This window comes from Equus przewalskii, chromosome 23, assembly GCF_037783145.1.
Source record: "Equus przewalskii isolate Varuska chromosome 23, EquPr2, whole genome shotgun sequence".
NCBI lineage: Eukaryota > Metazoa > Chordata > Mammalia > Perissodactyla > Equidae > Equus > Equus przewalskii.
In genome coordinates, this window is record NC_091853.1 from 22771826 (window position 1) to 22792110 (window position 20285).

The 20285-nt window shown below is 39.2% G+C and overlaps 2 protein-coding genes across 5 annotated transcripts in view; one reads left to right on the forward strand and one right to left on the reverse strand.

The window, feature by feature from the left end:
- Nucleotides 1–18201, reverse strand: part of DTL (denticleless E3 ubiquitin protein ligase homolog) — an 84741-nt gene extending 66540 nt beyond the window's left edge. For all 4 annotated transcript variants that reach the window (XR_011532089.1, XR_011532090.1, XM_070591155.1 and 1 more), the window contains exons 1-5: nucleotides 17749–18201; nucleotides 13084–13209; nucleotides 12201–12299; nucleotides 11129–11190; nucleotides 10926–11046 (exon numbers count right to left, since the gene is read on the reverse strand). Coding sequence is in view for 2 of the 4 variants with exons in the window: in XM_070591155.1 (XP_070447256.1) it covers nucleotides 10926–11046; nucleotides 11129–11190; nucleotides 12201–12299; nucleotides 13084–13209; nucleotides 17749–17800 (460 nt within the window). In the remaining 2 variants the exon portion in view is untranslated. The remainder of the gene's footprint in view (nucleotides 1–10925; nucleotides 11047–11128; nucleotides 11191–12200; nucleotides 12300–13083; nucleotides 13210–17748) is intronic.
- INTS7 (integrator complex subunit 7) overlaps nucleotides 18030–20285 on the forward strand; it is a 90918-nt gene continuing 88662 nt past the window's right edge. The window contains exon 1 of the mRNA XM_008521699.2: nucleotides 18030–18348. Within this exon, the coding sequence (XP_008519921.2) occupies nucleotides 18255–18348 (94 nt within the window). The 5' untranslated portion in view covers nucleotides 18030–18254. The remainder of the gene's footprint in view (nucleotides 18349–20285) is intronic.

A 20285-nucleotide genomic window follows, 5' to 3' on the forward strand; every position in this document is an offset into this window, starting at 1 on the left:
CAAATTAATCAACATGATACACCACATCAACAAGACGAAGGATAAAAATCATATGATCATCTTAATAGATGCAGAAACATCTTTTGACAAAATTTAACATCCATTTATGATAAAAACTCTCAGCAAAGTAGGTATATAAGAAACATAGCTCAACATAATAAAGGTCATGTACGACAAAACCATGGCTAACATCACACTCAGTGGTGAAAAGCTGAAAGCTTTTCCTCTAAATCAGGAACAAGACAGGATGCCCACTCTTGCCACTTTCATTCAACATAGTATTGGAAGTCCTAGCCATAGCAATTAGGCAAGAAAAAGAAATAAAAGGCATCCAAATTGGAAACAAATTTAAAACTGTCACTATTTGCAGATGACACGACAACAGATATAGAAGACCCTAAAGACTCCACCAAAAAACTATTAGAATAAACAAATTCAGCAAAGTTGCAGGGTACAAAACTTACATACAGAAATCAGCTGTGTTTCTATACACTAGTAATGAGCTATCACAAAGAGAAGTTAAGAAAACAATCTCATTTACAAGTGCATCAAAAAGAAAAAAATACTGGGGGGCTGACCCAGTGGCACAGAAGTTAAGTTCACAAGTTCTGCTTTTGTGGCCCAAGGTTCACCAGTTTAGATCCTGAGTGCAGATCTATGCACCACTTCTCAAGTCATGCTGTGGCAGGCATCCCACATATAAAGTACAGGAAGATGGGCAACGATGTTAGCTCAGGGCCAGTCTTGCTCAGCAAAAAAGCAGAAGATTGGCAGCAAATGTTAGCTCAGTGCTAATCTTCCTCAAAAAGAAAAAAAAAAAAGAAAGAAAAAAAGAATAAAATACAGAAGGTGACATTGGGATCATGGTGGAGTGAGTTGTTCCCTTTGTCTCTCCCCTGTAAGTTAGAACTAAATGGACATCCATTAACCAACAGAGGATTCCCTACACAGCACAACAGGATGCCTGAGAGATCCATGCAGCTACGCATCTGAAGGTAGGTGGACTAGACCCCAGGGAAGCAGTGGAACCAGGGGAGCAGCCCCCTCCCCATCCCAAGTGGCAGCAATCCAGGTTGTGGATCATAACACAGCGGCCAGCAGGACAGTGAGTGGTGGTGGAGGCAGCCTGGACTGCGCACAACACTTGGGCTTGTGGAGGGAAGATAGCCTGTCCCGAGGAAGTGTCCACTGTGCTATGGTGGCCCTGACCAGACCGGCCTGGCTGGCACCAACAACACAGAGCTGTGCACAGCTAAAAGCTGAGGCGGCAGGAACAGAAAAAATAGGCCCTGCCCTCCTCCCCTATGGTGGCACATGGAATCTACAATCAGAAGCAACAGGAACCACAGGAGAATTGGTGACTCAGCAGCGGGGGCTGTATACAAGTCTCTGGGTCCCCAGTCTCCCACCAGCAAGTGACATTCATGAACAAAGCACCCCGGGTAGCAAGTAGTGCAGTCAGCACCCCAAGACAACCTGGGAACAGCAGCACAGGTGGTACATGGGGCAGCAGCATCCAAGCCTGAAGAGAGCCAGTGGAGGAACACTAGACCAAGGTGACCAGAACCAAAGTAATCAAAGCTGTACCCAAATAAGAAAAAGTGATTACTACCTCTGCATCAGCAGAGGACCAATTAATCAAACACCATTAAGAACTACAGTTAACACTGCAGAACAGAAGGAAAATGACAACTCTCCAGAAACCAAACCCAAAGTCACAGAAGACTACCATCTAACTGACAGAGGACTCAAAATAGCTATCAGAAAGAAACTCAATGAGTTACAAGAAAGACAGCTCAAAAAGAATAAAATACCTAGGCATACATTTAATCAAGGAAGAGACAGATCCATACTCTCAAAACTATAAGACATTGGTAAAAGAAATTAAAGAAGACACAAACAAATGAAAGATATCCTGTCCTCATGGATTGGAAGAATTAATATTGTTAAAATTTTCACAGTACCCAAAGCAATCTACAGATTCAATGCCATTCCCATCAAAATACCAATGGCATTTTTCATAGAACTACAACAAAAAATCCTCAAATTTGTGGGGAACCACAAAAGACTCTGAATGGCCAAAGCAATCTTGAGAAAGAAGAATTAAGCTAGAGGTATTGTGCTCTGTGATTTGAAACTATATTAACAAAGCTATAGTAATCAAAATGGCATGGTACTAGCTCGAAAACACACACAAAGAGCAATGGGACAGAACAAAGAGCACAGAAATAAACCCACGCATATACAGTCAATTAAATCTATGACAAAGGAAGAAAGAATATACAGTGTAGAAAAGACAGTCAGCAATAAATGGTGCTGGGGAAACTGGACAGTTATATGCCAAAGAATGAAACTGGACCACTATCTTACACCATATACAAAAATAAACTCAAAACAGATAAAAGACTTGAATGTAAGACCTGAAAGAAATCAGACAGCCAGCTTTTTGACATTGGTCTTAGCAATATTTTTTTGGACCAGTGTCCTCAGGCAAGGGCAACAAAAGCAAAAATAAACAAATGGGATTACATCAAACTAAAAAGCTTTTTTTTTTCCTTAAAGATCGGCGCCTGAGGCAAAACGGCGGGGTGAGCTGACCCTGGATTCTCTCCCCTCCAAAATACAGCAAAAGATTGGAAGAACTGAATTTCAGAGAATAAACATAATGCCAGCTCGTTAGAGAACTACAATACCAAGAAGGAGGAGATCATAACCTTGCTTACACCCTCGGAGGCGCTGGAACGGTAGGAGAGAACATCGGTCCCTCCCCTAGAGTCTGCGATCGCTGCGGCGCGGGTTGGGAAGGAGTGAGGGAGGGGCCGCATGACCGGGGGATCATCCAGGACTCCTGCCGCTGATTCAGTGGAGACCTGCTGATGGGGGGGGGGAAGCTTCCATCCACGGGGACCCTATAAATCAAGGGCCTTGGGAGACCAGAGAACAGAACTGATCTGAACCCAGACTGGCACGTGTGAGTAACAGCCCCTCCCCCACAGCAAAGCCAGTGGGCGCAGCCATCTTGCCCCAAGGCGGAGAGCTAACATGCCGCTCTCGACCCCCATCTAGTGGCGACAGGCTGTAACTGCAACTGAATTCTACCACCATGAGAAAAAACCGCTCCTCTACCATCCAGCAATTTATAAAAGCCCCAGACCAGAAGGAAAACAATAAAAACACAGAATTAAGTCCTGAGGACTTGGAATTAGATAAACTAAGTGATAATGAATTCAGAGCAGCTATAATCAAAAAACTCAATGAGATAGAGAGAAAGATAGAGAAACAAGCCGAGTTCTGGAGTTACTTCACAAAAGAGATTGAAATCATAAAGAAGAATCAAACAGAATTACTTGAGATGAAAAACACAATGGACCAGATAAAACAGAATACGGATTCCCTGAATGCCCGTGTAGACAACATAGAGGAGCAAATCAGCATAATCGAGGACAGACAGGCTGAATGGCGCCAGACAGAGGAAGAAAGAGAACTAAGAATTTAAAAAAATGAGGAAAATCTCCGAGAGATAATGGATTAAATGAGAAGTGAGAACATAAGGATCATAGGAATTCCCAAGAATATGGCAAAGGAAAATGGAGCAGAAAGTGTGCTTAACGAAATTATTGAAGAGAACTTCCCAAATCTAGGGATCAACGGAGAAATGTGTGTAGAGGAGGGTTTTAGATCTCCTAGCTTTGTCAATGTACAAAGACCCATCTCAAGGCACATAATAGTAAAATTGGCAAATAGGAATGATAAGGAAAGAATACTCAGGGAAGAAAGAAAAAAAAAGAGAATAACCTATAAAGGAGCCCCTATCAGACTGTCAGCGGATTTCTCTACAGAAACCCTACAAGGTAGGAGAGAATGGAGTGATATATTCAAAGCTTTAAAGGATAAAAACCTTCAGCCAAGAATACTCTATCCAGCAAGAATTTCCTTCAGATATGAGGGAGAAATTAAATCTTTTCCAGACAAACAAAAGTTAAGGGAATTTGTAACTAAAAGCCCTCCATTACAAGAAGGCTCTCATACTTGAAAAAAGAAAAAAGGGAGAAAGGGGACACAAGCCACAGACTAGGGAGACCGATGGATAGAACCAGAACAGGATAGCAAATATTAAACTATAGCATTAGGGTAAAAATAAGGAAACTACCAAAACAAGGACGATCTTAGCACTCTAACTACAAATTAATAAGACGAGTTGGAATAAAAAATGAAAATAATTATTTAGGAGGGGAAGAGCAAAGGGTCTAAATCAGTATTGGTCGAGTAAGTAAGAGACCACCAGAGAATAGACTATATGATACACGAGATTCTAAATACAAACTTCAAGGTAGACACTAAAATAAAGTACAGACCAGAGTCACAAATCATAGATAAGGAAAAATCTAAGAAACCCAGCATAAGAAATTGCAGTATTAAATGGGTAGTCTAAAGCACACAGGAAAAGAAACACAGGAAAACAAGATAATGAGCGACAGATTGACAGCATTAAGTCCACATGCATCAATAATCACTCTCAATGTGAACGGATTGAACTCTCCAATAAAAAGACACAGAGGGGCAAAATGGATTAAAGAACAAGATCCAACAATTTGTTGCCTCCAGGAAACACACCTCAGCCCCAAGGACAAACACAGACTCAGGGTGAAGGGGTGGAGGACAATACTTCAAGCAAATAGCAAGGAAAAAAAGGCAGGTGTTGCAATTCTCATATCAGACCAAGTGGATTTCAAAATAAGACAGGTAAAGAGAGACACAGAGGGACAATATATAATGATCAAAGGGACACTTCATCAAGAAGAAATAACGCTTATAAATATCTATGCACCCAACACAGGAGCACCAAGATTCATAAAGCAACTATTAACAGACCTAAAGGAAGATGTTAAAAACAACGCAATAATAGGAGGGGACCTCAACACCCCACTCACATCAATGGACAGATCATCCAGACAGAAAATCAACAAGGAAATAGTGGAGCTGAATGAAAAACTAAAACAATTGGACTTAATAGACATATATAGATCACTCCACCCTGAAGGAGCTGAATACACATTCTTCTCAAGTGCACATGGAACATTCTCTAGGATAGACCATATGTTGGGAAACAAGCCAAGCCTCTACAAATTTAAAAAAATTGAAATAATAACAAGCATCTTCTCTGATCATAGTGCTATAAGGCTAGAAATTAATTACAAGAAAAAAGCTGAGAAAGGCACAAAGATGTGGAGACTAAACAACACACTACTGAACAAGCAATGGATCATTGAAGAAATTAAAGAAGAAATAAAAAAATACCTGGAAACAAATGAAAATGATAGCATGCCATACCAACTCATATGGGATACAGCAAAAGCTGTATTAAGAGGAATATTCATCGCAATACAGGCACATCTTAACAAACAAGAAAAATCCCAAATAAGCAACCTTAAAGCACACATAACTGAACTAGAGAAAAAAGAACAAATGAAGCCCAAAGTCAGCAGAAGGAGAGAAATAATAAAATTGAGAGCAGAAATAAATACTATTGAAACGAAAAAGGCAGTAGAAAGGATCAATGAGACAAAGAGCTGGTTTTTTGAGAAGATAAATAAAATTGACAAACCCCTAGCCAGACTTACAAAGAAAAAAAGGGAGAAAGCTCAAATAAACAAAATCAGAAATGAGCGAGGAGAAATAACAACAGACTCTGCAGAAATACAACAGATTATAAGAGAATACTACAAAAAACTACATGCCAACAGAATGGATAACCTAGAGGAAATGGATAAATTCTTGGACTCCTACAGTCTCCCAAAGCTCACTCAAGAAGAGGCAGACAATTTGAACAGACCAATCACAAGGAAAGAGATTGAAACAGCAATCAAAAACATCCCAAAGAATAAAACCCCAGGACCAGATGGCTTTCCTGGGGAATTCTACCAAACTTTCAGAGAGGATTTAATACCTATCCTTTTCAAGCTATTCCAAAAAATTAGGGAAGATGGAACACTTCCTAACACATTCTATGAGGCCAACATCACGCTGATACCAAAACCTGACAAGGACACCACGAAAAAAGAGAACTACAGGCCAATATCACTGATGAACATAGATGCAAAAATTCTAAACAAAATTTTGGCAACCAGAATTCAGCAATTCATCAAAAGAATCATACATCATGATCAGGTGGGATTCATACCAGGGACACAGGGATGGTTCAACATCCGCAAATCAATCAACGTGATACACCACATCAACAAACTGAGGAATAAAAACCACATGATCATCTCAATAGATGCAGAGAAGGCATTTGACAAGATCCAACAGCCATTTATGATAAAAACTCTGAACAAAATGGGCATAGAAGGAAACTACCTCAACATAATAAAGGCCATATAGGACAAACCCATAGCCAACATCATACTCAATGGGCAAAACTGAACCCCATCCCCCTGAAAACAGGAACGAGACAAGGATGCCCTCTATCACCACTCTTATTTAACATAGTACTGGAGGTCCTGGCCAGAGCAATCAGGCAAGAAAAAGGAATAAAAGGAATCCAAATAGGGAGGGAAGAAGTGAAACTCTCGCTGTTTGCAGACGACATGATCTTATATATAGAAAACCCCAAAGAATCCATTGGAAAACTGTTAGAAGTAATCAACAACTACAGCAAAGTTGCAGGGTATAAAATCAATTTAGATAAATCAGTAGCATTTCTATACTCCAGTAATGAACCAACAGAAAAAGAACTCAAGAATACAATACCATTCACAATCGCAACAAAAAGAAAAAATACCTTGGGGTAAATTTAACTAAGGAAGTGAAGGACCTATATAATGAAAATTACAAGGCCTTTCTGAGAGAATTGGATGACGACATAAGGAGATGGAAAGACATTCCATGTACATGGATTGGAAGAATAAACATAGTTAAAATGTCCATTCTACCTAAAGCAATCTACAGAGTCAACGCCATCCAATCAGAATCCCAATGACATTCTTTACAGAATTAGAACAAAGAATCCTAAAATTCATATGGGGCAACAAAAGACCCCGAATTTCTAAAGCAATCCTGAGAAAAAAGAACAAAACGGGAGGCATCACAATCCCTGACTTCAAAACATACTACAAAGCTACAGTAATCAAAACAGCATGGTACTGGTACAAAAACAGGTGCACAGATCAATGGAACAGAATTGAAAGCCCAGAAATAAAACCACACATCTATGGACAGCTTATCTTTGACAAAGGAACTGAGGGCATACAATGGAGAAAAGAAAGTCTTTTCAACAAACGGTGCTGGGAAAACTGGAAAGCCACATGTAAAAGAATGAAAATTGACCATTCTTTTTCACCATTCACCAAAATAAACTCAAAATGGGTTAAAGACCTAAAGGTGAGACCTGAAACCATAAGGCTTCTGGAAGAAAACGTAGGCAGTACACTCTTTGACATCAGTATTAAAAGGATCTTTTCGGACACCATGCCTTCTCAGAGAAGGGAAACAATAGAAAGAATAAACAAATGGGACTTTATCAGATTAAAGAGCTTCTTCAAGGCAAATGAAAACAGGATTGAAACAAAAAAACAACCCACTAACTGGGAAAAAATATTTGCAAGTCATATATCTGACAAAGGCTTAATATCCTTAATATATAAAGAACTCTCGCAACTCAACCACAAAACATCAAACAACCCAATCAAAAAGTGGGCTGGAGACATGAACAGACATTTCTCCAAAGAAGATATACTGATGGCCAATAGGCACATGAAAAGATGCTCATCATCGCTGATCATCAGGGAAATGCAAATCAAAACTACACTAAGATATCACCTTACACCCGTTAGAATGACAAAAATATCTAAAACTGATAGCAACAAATGTTGGAGAGGTTGCGGAGAAAAAGGAACCCTCATACACTGCTGGTGGGAATGCAAACTGGTGCAGCCACTATGGAAAACAGTATGGAGATTCCTCAAAAAACTAAAAATAGAACTACCATACCATCCAGCCATCCCACTACTGGGTATTTATCCAAAGAGCCTGAAGTCAGCAATCCCAAAAGTCCTGTGCACCCCAATGTTTATTGCAGCACTGTTTACCATAGCCAAGACGTGGAAGCAACCTAAGTGCCCATCAACAGATGAATGGATAAAGAAGATGTGGTACATATATACAATGGAATACTACTCAGCTGCAAAACAGAACAAAATCATTCCATTTGCAATAACATGGATGGACCTTGAGAGAATTACGTTAAGTGAAATAAGCCAGCGAGAGAAAGATAATCTGTTTATGACTCCACTCATACGAGGAATTTAAAACTATGGACCAAGAACAGTTTAGTGGATAGCAGGGGAAAGGTGGGGTGGGGGGTGGGCAGAAAGGGTGAAGTGGTGCACCTACAACATGACTGACAAACATTAATGTACAATTGAAATTTCACAAGATTGTAACCTATCAATAACTCAATAAAAAAAAAAAAAAAGATCGGCACCTGAGCTAACAACTGTTGCCAATCTTCTTTTTTTCTTTCTGCTTTTTTCTCCCCAAATCCCCCCAGTATACAGTTGTATATTTTAGTTGTGGATCCTTCTAGTTGTAGTACATAGGACACTGCCTCAACCTGGCCTGATGAGTGGTGCCATGTCTGTGCCCAGGATCCGAACCAGAGAAACCCTGGGCCATGCAGCAGAGCGAGCGAACTTAACCACTCGGCCACCGGGCTGGCCCCTAAAAAGCTTTTAAACAGCAAAGGAAACCATCAAGAAAACAAAAAGGCCACCTACTGAATGGGAGAAGTTATTTGCAAATCACATCCAATAATGGTTAATATCCCAAATATAAAGTACATACACAACTTAATATTAAAAAAAAACCCTGAATATAAAATGGGCAAATGACTTGAACAGACAATTTTCCAAAGACATACAGATGGCCAACAGACACATGAAAAGATGCTTAACATCACTAATCATCAGGGAAATGCACATCAAAACCACAATGAAATACCACCTCACACCTGTCAGAATGGCTATTATCAAAAGACAAGAAATAACAAGTATTGGTGAGCGTGTGGAGAAAACGGAACCCTCATACACTGTTGGTGGGAATATAAATTGATGCAGTCACTATGGAAAACAGTATGGAGGTTCCTCAAAAAATTAACAGAACTACCATGTGATCCAGCAATTCCACTACTGGGTATTTATCTGCAAAAAACAAAAACACTAATTCAAAGAGATATATGCACACCCATGTTAACTAATACCTTCGTTAATAATACTATGCTCAGCATTCTTTACAAAAGCCAAGATATGGAAGCAAACTAAGTGTCCATCGACAGATGAATGGATAAAGAAGATGTGGTATATATACAATGGAGTATTACTCAGCCATAAAAAAGAATGAAATCTTGTCATTTGCAACAACATGGATGGACCTAGAGGGTATTATGCTAAGTGAAAGCAAAATAAGTCAGACAGAGAAAGACAAATACCATATGATTTTACTTATATGTAAAATCTAAAAAATAATACAAGTGAACAAACAAAACAGAAATACACTCATAGATACAGGAAACAAACTGGTGGTTACCAGAGCAGGGAGGGGTTGGGGGGCAAGTGAAACAGGTGAAGGTGATTAAGAGGTACAAACTTTCAGCTATAAAATTAATAAGTCTTAAGGATATAATGTACAGCATAGGGAATACAGTCAGTAATGTTGTGATAACTTTGTATGGTGACAGATGGTAACTAGACTTATCATGGTGATCATTTCATAATGTATATAAATATTTAATCAATATGATGTACACCTGAAATTAAGAGGATAGTGTGTGTCAATAAAAAAATATTGAGGGGCCAGCCCGGTGGCATACTGGCTAATTTTGTGCGCTCCACTTCAGCAGCCCGGGGTTTGTGGGTTCAGACCCCAGGCACGGACCCACACACTGCTCGTCAGGCCATGCTGTGGTGGCATCCCAAACACAAAGTAGAGGAAGATTGGCAACAGATGTTGGCTCAGAGCCAATCTTCCTCACCAATCCTCTCAACAAAAAATGGACCTTTTCCTGAGTCCAAACCAACTCAGTTTAATATTCCTGAATGCTCAGATGAATAAATGAAAATACTTCTTTTAAAAATAGCTTATTTTTTAATGACAGAGGAGACTGTAATGTTTGTCTCTATTATTCTGAGATTAAAATTAGATTAATTCAGCCACTTCTTTGAGATGAATGTTAGTCTATTTGTAAGAAAAATATTTAGTGAGGAACAAATGGAGAAAGAAGAAAACAAAACTAGAAATGAAGAGCTCATTCAGACACCCCTGCTAAGTTTTTCCCTAGCTGCTATAGTACTGTTCTGTATTATATGACTCTTTAAATCTTCCTTCTCCATTATAACGGTAAAATAAATATAGAAAGATCAATTGCGAGTAAGTAATAGTTGGAAACATAGTAAGAAATTCAGCCATTTAAAGTAATTACATGGTAAATTTTAGGTAGAGAATCATGTCCAGTTTATTAGGTTTCCCACCACAGCTTTACATCTCATTTAAATTTTATGAGTAGAGTTAAAGTAACCATTTTACAAATAGAGTTAATCAGTGTCCAGAACAGGGTTTTGACTTCAAAGGACACTCAAAGTTGAACAGAGGTATTGTGGCTGCTTAAAATTTTTACCTTATCTGCAAGATTAGACCAAAAACTACCTGAAGATGCTTGACTTTCAGGGAAAAGCTAGAGAGAATGTCCATAAGAATGGGACTAAACCCAACTTTATTTCATTGAAGTTTTCAGTCATATTAGAATATCAATCCTCTATGTAGGTATAGCAGCAACTTTTACAGTGGAAAGGGTGGAAGCAATTGCGGCTTCTTATTACCTCACCATAAAGGAGGATATGAAAGAGGAGATGAAAGGATAGGCACAAACCTACCTTTCTCAAACTTAGAAAAAGCAACTGACTTGAGGCTGCACTGATGACCTTTGCACGTTCCAATGAGCTCGCCAGCTTTTACATCCCAAAATTTGGCTGACTGATCACCTGCTGCAGTAACCTTTCAAAGAAAGTATCACAATTTAATAAAGCAACCCTTTACCAGTATTTACCCAGATCCTAATAAAATGAAAGTCACTTACAAGTTTAAGTTCACCAGGGACCCAGGCCAGGTCAAAGACAGCATTCCAGTGAGCCATCCATTCTAAACAAAGAAAATGGTGAATGTAAAATGTCTGGACTGTTTATATTCCAGTCTAAAATATTCTATGGTAGTGATATCCATAGCAGTTTAAATGCCTTAAAAGTGGTAGTGAAAAGATCGGTGGTCAGTATCCTATGGTCCATGGGCCAAAGAGAATTTGTGGACTCACAGACATTACACATTCTCTTCATTACCACATAGAACTACCATTTGATATCAAATTCTTTTCCATGAGATGATTAATATATCCTCTAAAATGGAATCTTTCTGAAACATTCTCCAGTTCAAAAATCTCCATCTCTGAATAGGGTCTAAAGTACTTTAGTTTGACATTCAAGGTTCTGCACATTTTGGCCTTAATCTCTGTTGCAAAGCTTATCTCAGTGTTTTCCACATATCGTATTCCAACCAAACTGGATCGTTCTCTATTTCCTTATTATATCCTATCTCTAGGCCTTTGTTAATGCTTTCCCCTCTGCCTGGAGTGTCCTATTCTATCTCCATTGGTCTAAATACCACAGTCCAACTCAGATGTCCTATCCTTTATGAAAAATTTTCCTCTCCTTCATTACTACATGAGAGCTTTCTCTTTGACACTTGTGGTGCTTTCTTTGTACTTTTTCTACATCATTTAGTCTTTGTTTTATTTTAGTTATTTCAACACTTGACCTTCTAGTTCCAAATTATCAGCTGCTTAAGGTCAGCAGAACTTTACTCAATGAATGGAAGATGCTTGATCAATATAAATATTTTAAAGCAATGTTTCCCCCAACCACATTAAGTGTAAAAGATTTAACTTTTTAAAAGAACTATTTTTAATCCTAAAATGTATTTTTCTTACATTACATTGCTTCGCCATGGTTAACCATTATTGACATAAAGATAGCCCACCATATATTTTCAGGCTAGTCCTTAAAAAGATTTAATCAGAAGGGTGGAATGTATTCAAATAATTTATTTGAGGCTTTATGAATTAAAAATAATGTTAAAAATTTTTGACCTAGACTTACCTTTGATACACTTCTTTCTACTGGTTTGTGATTCTGTGTTATATAATCTAACGAAGCCTTCTTCATTGGCAACTGCTAGTATATGCTCCATATTGGGAGCTAAATAAGAAATAAAGAACAAAATATATAGAGAGTAACACAAAAATTTTAAAGCTCTATAAACAATTTATTATAGATTAATTGAAAGCTACAAGGTAAACACAAAAGAATCTGTTTGAAAAAGGGGAAGATGATTCTACCCAAACAGCACCTGGTATGGTACAGAGGTAATCTGAATTAAAGATTGCTTAAAATTTGCCATAATATCTAATTCAGTAAATGACACAAAACCACCAAAATTATCTTCAGATAATCTCTTACTTAGAGAAGGGCTGAATCAAGGGTGGTACTTAAACAAAAGAAGATTTGTAGTGGCCAATGGCAAAAAAAAGGTATCTGATAGACCAGCAGGCTGAGTCTATTAGTTTTAAATTCCCTTTTCACAACCTTTTACTTTTCCTCTTTTAAACTATTAACAGCGGGGACAAGTACTTCTATTTCTGTTCATATATTCCCCAATACATTACAGATAGAGAGAGATTCAATCAGATTAAAGGGATATCTACTGGACAAAACAGTTTACATGATGCCTAAACCTTTGCAACACGTTCCCTCTATCAGTTGAAAAAAAAATGATGCTATAATAGTCCTATGCTTTATAAATACATAATTGTGCAGAGATTAAGAAAAGTCTACTTCATAAATCTGGAGAGAACAATTAGAAAAACTCTACCATCTATCTAACTTACATTTTCTTGAAAGGGAGACACCTCAGTATATTTTTCCCATAATTGTGAAATAGCTCATTTCTGACCAAGCCTAGCTTAGATAGTAATTCTCTTACCAGAAGAGAAGGTGCATCCAAAAGGAGGAACTGGGACCCCCGTTTCTCCGTAAGAAGTGTGCTCATCATTATTGTTGCACTGATAACCAGTTAGAAGGGATTGTAGAGGGTATTGTGAAGACCATCCTAAAATAAGACACAATTCCTTATAGAATTCCAGTATCACTATATTTCAGTACTTTTCACAAATGGAGGTAAATATTTGTTTTAAAAAGCTTTATATACTTAATAGAAATCCATTCACTATTCATGGTCCTCTGGAATACAGTTTCTGGTATTTTCCTAAGGAAGAAATGAAAGAGCACTCCCAACTTCTGGTGAGGTATAGGTTTGGGCCTACCATCTTACATGAAGACTCTTACTAGTGTACTTGAGACTGCAAGAAACAAGCGGACTTGGCACATTAAAAAAATTCTACCCCTTCTCCCACACTTTGGTGACAACCACAAAGACTACCATAACCATTAAAACTGCCATTCTCTTCAATTAAAATTTTATGTTTTTAGAGTTTCTAATTCAACATGACTGCAAACTCTTAAGTTACTAGCAACATCAGACATAATCCAATGGGCAAAGAGTCAAAGGAAATACTGTACATCAATGTGCCTACTGTAGCCACTAACATACTCACAATATACTAATTTCACTTCCTCTTTCCTTTCCAGTGCCAAAATTCTAGGATTCTAAAATGTTAATAGCAACAAGTCATAGTATCTTAAAGTATATTAGAGCAATTTTAAAGTAAAGCTTTATGTACATACTGCAACAGTACAATTAGTTAGCCCTGGCTAGTAGTAGTAGTAGGCTCAGGGAAGTCTCTAGAGGAGGTGAAATCAAACTAAGTCTTGAAAGACTAGTAAGTTTTCAATAAATATACAAGAGAGAGGAAGAAATTCAGGGTGGAGGGAAAGTTTATTCTGCTTGGGTCAGAGACCTAAGGTGTATTATGGTCCTAAATAGTAAACCATCTTCAAAGATTTGTTTTATCATTTTGATATGTGGGTCACCATATTTTAAAAATGTATGAGCAACATTCATTCAATAAATAGTCACTGAGAACCAAATGTTTATTAGGCATTGGAGGAAACAATGAAGCTACAATTTATTGAGAGCTGTCTAAATAATTAACAAACACACTTTGGGGTACTTTTAATTCTCACTTTTCATTAAAAATACTATTTGGAGAAATACCTTAGTCTGACAGAACCTCAGACAAATCTAGTTTTGGATGTTCATAGAGATAACTCGAAGGAATCAGTACAAAGGAGGCAAAGAAATTTAATTCAGATTTAGTAATTATTCCTGGGCGGTATTACCTCTAGGTCAGATATCACTGTAAACAAGCCATTAAAGACCATTAAAAGAATACAATTAGTTATGTTGTAGAGTTCACAAACATCCATCTACAGAATGATTTAAAAAACAAAGCCTCTGCTCTAAAGTTATGTAAATATACACTTGTAGTTTGGGATTTTAAAAAAATTTAATGACTGCAACACAGGAATTCAAAGGGACTGAATCTTGAACAATTTAGGTGGAACTGAAGATCATATGCTCTGGAGACCTAACTCTTTATAAGTAAACAGTGACTCCCTCAACTCGGACTCGTTGCCTACAGACTAATATCCCACACCAACACATGGCCTAACATGGCTTAGTCATGAGTCCCTATCTGCCCCTCCATTTCTGCGGTCCCCACAACACACGCTTCATGGACCAGCTCCTTAAACTACTTTTGGATCCTTATGGTGCTATGCTTTTCCCAACAAGAACTTGTAATGCTGCCCGCAACGACACTCACTTGGAAAAGCCTATTCTTTCCTCATTATACAACTTAAGCCCCTCGGGTTACACGCAGATTTTTCAAGGGGTAGCTGAGGACATGAGAGTTTTCAAAGAACCAATTTACAGATACTCAACTTCCATATATATGCATTTCTAAAATTGATCTTTCTGAGAAGGCTGTAGCTCTCTTTTTCCCGTCTCCCTTCATCAGTGCCTTTCTCCTATTTTTCAAAAGATATATCCCAATCTTGCACTTTGCCTTCACTGAAGATATAAAAACTTCCGGGATCCCAACTAAGAGACAATTGGATAATTGCTTTAATAAAGGCATTATAAACACCCAATTTCATCTCCTTAAAAGAAATGAATACATACTTCCAATAAAATTTTACTTTTTGCTTAATAATTATCAAAATTATTAACCTACCTTGTTTTTATCAATTGCATACTACTAATAATTGTGATATTTCAATCCAGAAGAAACTTTTAACACTTGGAGCCTTAAGATCACAGAAAATTTCAACTTAAATGTATTTTTTTACACAGAGGAGAATGATACAGTGATAAATAAAATAATTTTTGAAGGTAATCTATAATCAAATTACCTTTGGAAAAATTCTGTGGGAGAAATAAAGTGGTAATACAATCAGGGGGAAAAAGCAACTACATAGACTATCTAGCAGTTAAAGAGTTTGCTCATATTTTAAAAAAAGGATTCATGTGAGTATCAACTCACTAAAGTATTTCTATTAGACACATTTTAAAGAGGGACATAGCATTTTTATTTTAAAATGCCAATATCCACATGATGGCCAGAAATTAGATCCTTTGCATCTGTTTAAACTTACGATAAAAACTTTTAAAAGCCAATTTAAAAACACACAGAAGAGTAATCAGATTTCCATTTTAGAAAGATCATTGGCAGGAATATGGAGAATAAACTGGAGAGAGGGAAACTAATAGGCCAATTGGGAGACATAATCCAGACAATAAGGTATTAGGGCCCAACTCAGAGAAATGGAATGGTAAGCATAGAACAGATCCAAGATATGATGAAGAGGCAACATCAGTGGGAATACAGGAGGATGGATTCAAGAGATTTTAATGGAAATTTCTAAATGTGTATCTTGAGGAGAATGAAGGAATTTTGATTGACTCTCAGATTTCTGGCTGGGAAAACTAGTTTATAAGAATAGGACCACTCCCTAAAGTAAGTAATATAGCAGGTACGGGGGAAAAGTGAGTTTGCTTTGGGGTACGTAAGTTTGAGATGCTTGTGGAACTGAGCATCTGGGTAAAGACACTCATAAAACTTTTATAGGAATGGATATAAAGTACACGGAATGCAAGGTTACAGGTAGGAGTGGAAGAAGCCCTGGTTCCGGCTATGATGATCCATGGGAGTAGGAAGAGAAAAGGACCTGGGATGGAACACCAACATGGAAGGGGCAAGGAGAAGGTCCTATAAAGTTCAGTGCACAATACATAAGAATGAAAGAATTTCAGTGTCTAACGCTTAACAACGAACGAGCAGAGAGGGAAGAAGCAGACGGACAGATTGGAGAATTAGGAGAAAATCTGTCACAAAACAGAGGCTAAACAGTTTGCCCCACGTCACACAGATAGCAAGGAGTGGAGCTGGAATTAAAACTCAGGCAGTTTAACTCCAAAGACAGAGCTCTTAACCACTGAGCAGTACTGCCACTCATGACCCAGAGGATAGAGAAGTTACTCAAGCAAGGGGTCCCAGGAGAGACAGAAAGAGGGGCATTTAGAATATGATTTGAAAGATTATCTAAGAGAGAAGTAGGTAAAGATGGTATAACATTTTAGACTGGGGGCAGGAAGTTGAGGGGCTACTCTTCAACCTCCTTCTCAATATCCTTTTCCTAGACTCATGGATTAAATATAAAAAGTTCCCTTCTCAGATTCTTTTCTTTTTGTTTTCCACGTGGTTTCAAAGGGAGAGAAGACCTAGGACATCTTTAAATGCATGAGATTTCATTTCTAACCAAGCTTAATCTGGGTAGTAACCCCCTTATCAGAAACTTAAAAAGTTTCAGGTTGATGACACCCAAACCTAAGCTTAAAACTCCTACTGCGAATGTTTTAACCTTAGGAACCCCAAGAACTGTAGCGAATAAGTCGGATTTCCACATCCGAACACGGAAATAGGTCCAAGTTACCCCGTTAAAGTGACAAACAAAACATTTTGATCCCATTTCTGTAAAGAACAATACAGATTACCTCTGGCATTGAAAAACATTTGGAATAATATACTTCAATCCGTTAACAGGGGTCATCTCTGGGGGATGTGGTTATGGGTATTTTTCACGCTATTAATTTCGAATTTTTATGCCCATGGAGTAATCAAGGGGAAAAAAAAATGTTGACCACGCTAGAAGCTCGTGTTCTCTGCTTGACTGAGTTCCTTAACAGCGAGCGGGTCCTATTCACGGGTGTTTACAGCAAATAGTAGGGCTCACTAAGATTCTGCAACAAATGAATGAATTAATCGAGGAATACGAGTCTTGACGATCTCACCAGACTGTCGAGAGAACCACATCCACACAAAAACGCACGCGTTTTCCAGTTAATGTGCAACGCGGACATCAGCCGTAAAGGAGGCCAGTCAGTTCAACGTCCCTCCCTCCGTCAGCCTACATTCCGATTTAAAAACTCCCGATTACGATTAAAAGTGTCCCAAGGGCACGAAAATGCAGCTTTCTTGAGTAGTTCTTGCGAACGCGAACTCATTCTGGCCGTGGGAGAAGGGCCCCGGGGGCTGGGAAACTGAAGCGGAGTCGGCCTTGGTCCGAGGTGTTGTTCGGGGGAGGTGAATCCCGCCAGCAACAAGCAGCAGTTATGGCCGTTACTCACCATTTTTCGGGACGCCAAACTGGGGCTGGCGGAGCACCGAATTGAAGAGCATCTGGGCCGGAAGAGAAGACTCAACTGAGGGAAGAGCCGTGGAAATGCCCCCAGGTTCGGCAGAAAGCGTAGCTTGCGCTCTTCAGAACACGATTCGTTATTGCCTCCAACTCCCGCCACTGTAAGCCCCGGCCACCAAACTCCCCGCCAAACTGACGTCACGCCCTCTGATTGGCTCCCGCCGTGGCGTCCGGGCGCCTCCAAGTCACTTCCCCCCTCGAATCCCCGCCTCCTTTTCTCCCAGCCGCGGGAACCTGGAGTTCACGAGCTCCCTGAGCGCCTGCGCGGGGGGCCGCCGAGGCGCTGGCGAACGGCGGGGTGACCAGGGCGCATGCGTACCACGACTTGACAGAGCGCGGAGGAAAAATCCGCGAGAAGGTGGTGGAAGAAGATGGCGGTGCTGGGGCAGAGTTTGCAATCTTTCTGAATAGGCTAGTCGAGTAACTATTCGGGTCATGGCGTCAAACTCAACTAAGTCTTTCTTGGCAGATGCCGGCTATGGCGAACAGGAGCTGGATGCTAACTCTGCCCTTATGGAATTAGACAAAGGTATTCGAAAGAGCGGGCTGAGCCGGTGAAACGGGCGTGGGGGGAAGTGGCGCCACCAGGCGGTGGTAGCCTCTGGAGAGTCCGGGAAGGCGCATGCGCATAGCTTCCCTGGGCGGGGCCGGGTGCCTGCGTTCTTGGTGGGTCCGGAGCTTTTGCAGCTTGGGGAAATTGCAGGAGAGTTGCAGCGTCGTTGGATTGGCCTTGCACCAGTTGAACAAGCAGCGAGCTCCATTGGTGGGCCGGTTTTGACCGCTTGAGGGCACAGTCTCCCGGTTTTCCAAGCAGTTTCTAAAAATGCTCCATTGAAATTGTGAAATTATTTTTCAGTACGTTCAGTTGAGACCAACTGTTCGCCAAGGGTGCTAAATAATAATCTTGCACTGGTGTAGCGATTCATTTGATTTTGTAACTCTGTTACCTGCAGGTTATTAGGCAGATTATGTACGGCCAAGACCATCGGAAAAGCATAGCCCCTGCTGCTTCTCTGCAGCCAAATTCCACGAGTTTTGTTTCCTCACGGGGCCGGGGAGGGGTGGTGCTGGGGGCGCCGCTTAGTGAGTTGGAGGAGGTTTGGAGTTAGACTGAGTTGAATTCCACTTCCGCTCATTTTATGATCGTGAACAGCTCACCTGACTTCTCTTAATCTCGATTTTTTGTCTGCAAAGTGGGTACAATACTATTGAGCTGACGAGACTGTTATAAATTTTAAGTGATATAATGGTATGCAAAAGAAGCACTTATTAAATGCTAAAGAGATAGGCCTTCTTTCTAAGATGCAGGGATGGGGAGGCAAGGGCAGATACTTGTCAGTAAAGAACTTGAGTGTTAAAATGTAACCTTTGTTTCAGTGTACTTGAGTGGTTTTTATTGAACGGGGGCAACATTTTGTCAATTGGTATGCAGTTAATTCTTGCTTAACCATGGCCAGTGTATGATGTATTGAGTACTGAATTAGAGGTTAGAAAGATCTAATTTGACTTTGAGTCACTTCCCAGCTCTCTGAGTTGGATATTGTATTAACTTTCTTGGGACTCTGTGGTTCTGACTTGTTTGCTTTTTAACCTGTAAACATTTCTAGTGGGTTGGTCTAGATAAAGGTTTCTTAGACTTTTTAAAAAACTTTTAACTCCTTTTGATCAACACAAAAATGTGACAACAGTCCAATGATATAATCCTTTGGTTGAATCACAGTTTCTTTAGTGCATCCCCATCCACCAAGAAAATGATGGTGAGCTTTGCTTTCTCTTCTGAAAGCTCTAGGGCTTTTCCCCTCAGAAATATAAAATTGTGACATTAAATGTGTTTTTTAAACGCTACATTATCTTCTCCTCCCCATTCTGATAATTCCTTCCTTATTCCCCAGTGAAAGTTGCAGGTCCAGATATCTGATATCCATACCAATTCTAAAGACATTTTCCACCACTCTGCTCCCATCTGATGGGATGGGAGCACACTTCACCTATCTGGTGAGGTGGGCTCATCTCGCAATGACAATAGGACAGTGGTTGTAGAACAGAGATCAAGATGAGATTCTGAAGAAATTAGAAATCTAGAATTGTTTAATTCCTAAAAATTTGCAGTTATGGTAAGAAAAAATATAACAATTTTTCATTCTTACAAGTTGAAATAGAAATATTTCATATCTATAAAAAATAAATGGGTGGCTATTGAGTGTTTAACTGTAAACCGTGTGTCAGTCCTACATACTAAGTAAGTGATCGTGTTCAATCTTGCCAACAATGCCCTGGGTGAGTATTTTACAGATGAGTGTCAGGCTCAGAAAGATAATTTGGACAAGAGCAGAGTAAAACTTTTGTTGTTTTTCACCTCACCATGCCATACCTTTTAAATCTGTTAAGAAATTAGATTATGGAAATAGCCAGTTTCATTAGAATATAGTTTAGTATTTTAAATATTGAGTCATTTCATCCTTTACC